We start from the raw sequence: 6,655 nt of genomic DNA on the forward strand, positions 1-6,655 counted from the left end.
CTCTTTGAGAAGTGTTCTGTGATTTGATCTGAATTCTGGGAAGCCGTTGTTGAGAGTCCCCCGGCTTTGAAAAACCCAGATGTGGAAACCCAGATGTTGACTGGGTATGGATGTAATGGTTGGACAGTTTGGAAATCTGTCTACTTGATCTGTTTCTGTCTTGATAATTCTGCCTGTATGCTTTGAAGTTCGGGGTGCTGACCTTTTTCCCCTGAACAAGGTAAACAATATATGTCTGATTGATTAAAGTAAGCTTGTTAACCCATTTTGAGTTGCTTTCCTTTAACAAAGCAGATCCAAGAACCTGTGGTAGCTGCAAATCCTGAGGATGCTTGGGGTGCTTGCTGCTACACCCTTCCAAGTTTTCTATTCTTTATGCCATGCAATAATAACTTGATCAATGCTTGTTGAACAAAATTGAAATGTTCGGGGGAACGTTAACTTGCTCTATGGTATTTGCAATATATTTCACTATTTCAAGAATCTGTGAGTTCCACAGTGTAGGGAGGTACCCCAATCACCACTGCAGATCGAAATCTCTCTATACCTTAATAACTGGTCTGTGAGAGTAGTTGTGGCCAAAAGTTTAATCAACATAAAGGCAATCTCTTTGTGAACCTCTCCACACTTAGTGAGGGATACAGTTCAAACCATTCATACCTTGTAAAAGGAACATTTTTTTTCCTTAGAGGCCTGTGATAATCTGGGCTAGTTTCCCAAGTTTTTTCTTAAAAAGCATTGAAACTGATATGGAGACTTAATTGACTCATAATTGGTCTTCAGATGACAGACATGCGGTCCATCACTGGATGCTTTTCTTTCTTGATAAGGTCTGTCAAAACTTGGGCACTGCTGATATCACCTTGAAAAGTCCAGAATCTGTTCCACACTATGTTGAAAGAGAGAGTAGTATTAATGATAACTAGCATTTTTATAGCCCTTTGAAACCTACAACATACTTCAAATACTTATTAGAATGTAAGCTCCTTCAGAGTAAAAGACATTTCTTTTTCTTTTTTTTTTTTTAAAACTTATATCCCCAGCACCCAGGACTGGAACATATGGAGAAGCTTAATAAATGCTTCTAAATGATTGTCTCATTTGAGTCTTGAGCAAACTTGTATGGTAAGTATTAGAGGTAATATCATTCGAATCTTATGAACAGCAACACTGAGACATAGAAAGGTTGGACGTCTTATTGGGAACATGTCAAAGGTAGGTTTCAAGACCAGATTTTCCTGACTCTAAACCATTACTCTAGCCTATATACCATGGTATTGAAGGTGGTCTATCTATCCTAAATCATGTTAAATGAGCTGTGTTGTAATGAAATTGCTTATATCATTAAAGGTGCTTCTCTTAGATGATACGCCCTGTGAGGTCTGGGGCCATGCCTCCTCTAATCTTTTATTTTTCTCAATACCTAGGTTGGGGATTTGTTTGTAATAGGAACTTGATAAATATTTGTTAAATGAACAAATACTTCATGAATGAAAAACTTCCTGTATGATTGACCTGTATAAAGTCTTCTTAATGGATTATCACCAGGAAATGATTACTCCCAAGATGACTTCTGCCTGTCACCCTACATACTTCTAGGAAATTTCTTTCAGTTGGTCAATGCATACCCATGGAGTGCAAACTGATTTTAGTACTGATCTGAGTAAACATAATTATAAGGTGGTCTGTTGAGACCAAAACAATAGAGTAGTATATTCTAAAGCCTAAGGAAAATAATTTTTGGCTTTTCCATTAGCGTGAATTATCTATGCTGTTTGGCCCCCTCCATCAAACATGGATAACAGAGAGCAAGCTTCAGAACCCCTGAGTAATCTATCTCTGTCTCCTCAGGTTGTCAGGAGGCAAGACACACTGAGGTCCTCCATCCTTCTCCTTTGACTCTCATAGAATGGATGTGTCTGGTTGGAAGGAGATGGAGGTGGCTTTAGTTAATTTTGATAATTCTGATGACGTCCTAGAAGAGCCTGGGTATCCCACTGACTTTGACCTTGCCAGCCTAAAAGGTCGTCCCAGTGGCAGCAGTAGTCTCCTCTCTAACTGGAGGGTCCTTATTAATGATGGCACCAACCATGAAACAATCTTCTCCAAGCTTCCAGGAGACCACAATGATCCACAGGGGCCTGAGCCAGTGGCCATGAATGAGGGCAACCAGAGGGTCATCATCAATATTGCAGGCCTGAGATTTGAAACCCAACTCAAGACCCTCGACCAATTCCCTGAAACCCTCTTGGGTGACCGGGAAAAAAGGGTGCAGTTTTTTGATTCCATGAGGAATGAGTATTTTTTTGACCGGAACCGGCCCAGCTTCGATGGAATCCTTTATTACTACCAGTCAGGTGGGAAAATACGGCGCCCAGCTAATGTCCCCATCGATGTCTTTGCTGATGAAATCTCCTTCTATGAATTGGGTGCTGAGGCCATGGAGCAGTTCCGAGAGGATGAAGGCTTCATCAAAGACCCTGAGACACAGCTCCCCAAGAATGACTTCCACAAGCAGTTCTGGCTGCTCTTTGAGTATCCTGAGAGTTCAAGTGCGGCCCGGGGTGTAGCCGTGGTCTCGGTCCTAGTGGTGGTCATCTCCATCACCATCTTCTGCCTAGAGACACTTCCTGAGTTCCGGGAAGAAAGGGAGCTAAAGCTGGTCAGGGACCCCAGCCTCAACCTAAGCAAGACGGCCCTTTCCCATACCATGTTCACTGACCCCTTCTTCATGGTGGAGTCAACCTGCATCATATGGTTTACCTTCGAATTGGTACTTCGGTTTGTGGTCTGCCCCAGTAAAACGGACTTCTTCAAAAATATCATGAATATCATCGACATCATCTCCATCATCCCCTACTTTGTGACTCTCATCACAGAGCTGGTACAGGAGACAGAGCCCACTGCCCAACAGAACATGTCCCTGGCCATCTTAAGAATCATCCGGCTGGTGCGAGTCTTCCGCATCTTCAAGCTCTCCCGCCACTCTAAAGGGCTGCAGATCCTGGGCCAGACCCTGAAGGCCTCCATGAGGGAGCTGGGGCTCCTCATCTTCTTCCTCTTTATTGGGGTCATCCTCTTCTCCAGCGCCGTCTACTTTGCGGAGGTGGATGAGCCAGAATCCCACTTTTCCAGCATCCCTGACGGGTTCTGGTGGGCAGTGGTCACCATGACCACCGTGGGCTACGGGGACATGTGTCCCACCACACCAGGGGGGAAGATCGTAGGGACCCTCTGTGCCATCGCTGGAGTCCTCACCATCGCTCTTCCTGTGCCTGTCATCGTCTCCAATTTCAACTACTTCTACCACCGAGAGACAGAGAATGAAGACAAGCAGAACATTCCAGGGGAAACAGACAAACTTCTTGCTAGTGTGGTCTCGAGAATGGGCAGCATGGATTCTCTGAGTAAAACAAATGGTGGTTGTTCTGCGGAAAAATCCAGGAAGTGACCTCCTGAGTCTCTTCCAGAGTTCCCATTCCCACCTCCTCTCCAAGGACCACTTACTTCCTGTAACCATTTGTCCAACTCTGGCTCTCCCAGGCAAGTTTCAATAAAACCACCATTTTTTTCTTCCCTAATTTTTGATCATTTTTTTTTCTCAACCCAGTATTGGGAGTATATGTCCTTTCTTGGGGACACTTGGTTTGTTTGGGTCATTCTCTGGAAGAAAACATCAAGTGGTTGGGGCTCTGAGACAATTGAAGTATTATTATAATTATTACTATTATTAATAGTTAGCATTTATATAGTACTTACCAGGTGCCAGGCACTGAGCTAAAAACTTTGCAGATATTGTGTCATTTGATCGTCACAGAAGCCTGGGAAACTGGGTGCCATTTTAGGGTTGAGGAAACTGAGGCAGATGAAGGTTCAGTGACTTGCTAAGGGTCACACAGCTAGAAAGTGTCTGAGGCCACATATGAACTCTGGTCTTCCTGACTCCACTTCCAAGGCTCTATCCACCTAACCATTTGCAATCTGCACAGGTGAAGGGTCTCTCCCTAATGGTGAGCTCTTGGTTCAAGCCATCAAAATACTGAAGCATAATGATAGATGCCTCTTTTTACTTTTCAAAAAGTACTTTCATATGGCACCAACTCCTCTGACCCTCAGGAGGTAGGTTAACAGCTATCATTAGTCTCACTGTGCAGATGAGGAAACCAAGAAACAGAGAGCTTTCTAGATTTGCTAATTTCATTCAGTTCCAAGTAGTTCAATTCAATTTAATTCAATTCCACAAAGATACGAACACCTGCTACGTGCAAGGCACTATTATAGGCACTAAAAATACAAGGACAAAGTAAGATATAGTCCCTGTCCTTCCTCAAAGAGCTGACATTCCACTGGAAATAGCACCATGAGTATGTGTGTACACAAATAATTATACTAGGTAGAGTGGGATGGGGACAAGGGAGAGAATCAGAGAAAATGCTCTTGGAAAATTTGAGAAGGAAACCCTTTCCACTTGAAGGCTTAGGGAAACCTTCCTGGAACAGGAGTTGGGGCTGGATGGAAGTATTTTAACAGGCGGAGATGACAAAAGAGTGAACTCCCAGTATGGGGAATGACATGTATAGAAGCCCAGAAGTGAATGAAAGCATCTTGATGTTTGAGTGTAAAAGCTTTCTTCTGAGAAGGGGCCCTTGGGATTCACCAGACTGACCTCCCATAGAGGTCCGTGACACAAAGGATATGAAGACACCCTTCTGTGAGAGGCATTAAAGGTTGTGAGCATCTTGAATTAAAAAGACTATTTTGGCAACTGTTTGAAGGATGGATTTGAAGGGACCTTTGAGATCATTTAGACTTTTTGGTGTCAAGGTCCCCTTTGGGCAGTCAGTCAGGTGAAGCTTATGGACCCCTTCTCAAAATCCTGTTTTTAAATGTAAAAAGTAAAATGCAAAGGGAACCAATTATATTTAAATACACCTATTAATTTTTTTTTTACATTTACACGCTCCAAGTTAAAAACTCCTGACTAGAAGTTAGTGAAAATAAAGGTGTGATATTTTTCCAACCAAGTTCATAGATACCTTGAAATAAATACTGTACATGGACCCCAAATTAAGAACTCCTAATCTAATCCAAACTTTTTACTTTACTGGTGAGAAAAATGGAAGCCTGGGGAGAAAAGGGACTTGTATAAAGTCACACAAGTGACATACATAGCTGGATATTCCTACCTTTGACCTGGAGCTCTTTCTACTTACTACATTACACTGCCCTATCTGAACAACATGGGATCCTTGAACTGTAGAGAGAGCTCTTGGAAGCTGGCAATGGATGGTAAGAACAGGGAAGAACACTGAGCCTCTGGCCCCCTCCCTGTAGTCACACGCACAGAAATATTGACTGTACCATGTTTCTGGAAGGCACCCAACATACCATAGATGCTTCCCTGTTGAGGCAGGCTGCTTTGGCAGTAATGATAACAAGTCATATTTCTGGTCTACTTTGAGGATGACAAAGCACTCTCCTTACCACAGGCCTTTGGCGTAGGTAGGGAAAAAATCATCATCCTTAGTTTACAAATGAAGATACTGAGGTTCCTAAAATGAAAGTCCCTTGCTTGTGATAATATAGCTGGTGAGTGCCTGAAGCAAGGTTTGAGCCACAGTGCTCGGATTCCAGAATTCTATTGACACCGCACTGCTTCTCAACACAGGGCAACCCATAACCTCCCCAGCCCACAGCCCAAGAAATGAGACAACCTGCCTCCTTGCTGGAATTTCTTGGGAGGCCAAGGACTTATGTCAATCAATCAATTAATCAACAAACATTTATTAAGTACTTTTAAGTACTTATCAGTGAGGCACAATGCTAAATGCTCAGGATACAAAAAAAAAAAGTTTAAAAAAACAGCTCCAACCTTCATGGAGTTTACATTCTAAGAGAGTGAAACAACATGATTTTCCTTCTTCATTGTCACTGTAAGGCCTTGCTTAAGCACCAAATTCCTATGTAGCTCTATGCTAAGCCCTCTATAATTTGCCAATCTTACGAATACACGGTTACTTCCCTCTAGAAGCCTGGAATCTTACAGATTCAATTACAACAGCAGTCAATCAGTCAACAAACATTTATTAAGCACTTGCTATATACCAGACACTGTGATAAGTGCTAGGGAGACAAAGGAAAGCAAAAAACGGTCTCTACTCCATCTTTTGGGGGAATCTCATGGAGGAGACAACATGCCAAATATGGACAACTATGTTCCATCTAAACTGGAGATAATCAACAAAGGGAAGGTGCTAGCATTAAGGGAGGGTGGAAAAGGCTTCTTTGTGAAAGGTAGGATTTTTTCTGGGCCTTGAAGGAGGCCAGCAAAGTCTGGAGGTAGAGATAAGGAAGGTAAAGCACATGGGCAAAGGATACGAGAATAGGCACTGAATCAAATTTAGAATTCAGTTCTAGTCTATGAGCATTTATTAAGCACCTATTGTATGCCAAGCACAGTACTATGTCCTGGGGGGGGTATGAAGACAAAAATAAAGCAAGTCCTGCCATCAGAGAGCTTACATTTGGGGGGGGGGAATAACCTGTACATAGACAATAAAATACAAACTCTGGGGTATTCCACTGTCTTTTGGAACCCTGTATATATAAAATAATTTTGAGGGAAGGGTATAGGAATGGCTGTTCCAAAAGAGAC

The 6,655-nt window shown here is 42.6% G+C and overlaps 1 protein-coding gene across 1 annotated transcript; it reads left to right on the top strand.

Moving 5' to 3' along the window:
* Positions 1-1,909: 1,909 nt before the first annotated feature.
* Positions 1,910-3,451, top strand: KCNA10 (potassium voltage-gated channel subfamily A member 10). The gene has a single exon (XM_069089234.1). The coding sequence runs from the start codon at positions 1,910-1,912 to the stop codon at positions 3,449-3,451; it is 1,542 nt and encodes a 513-aa protein (XP_068945335.1).
* Positions 3,452-6,655: the final 3,204 nt, after the last annotated feature.

This window comes from Petaurus breviceps, unplaced genomic scaffold (assembly GCF_028583685.1).
Source record: "Petaurus breviceps papuanus isolate PSGF00001 unplaced genomic scaffold, PetGlider_PUasm1.0 186, whole genome shotgun sequence".
In the NCBI taxonomy this organism is placed as follows: Eukaryota; Metazoa; Chordata; class Mammalia; order Diprotodontia; family Petauridae; genus Petaurus; species Petaurus breviceps.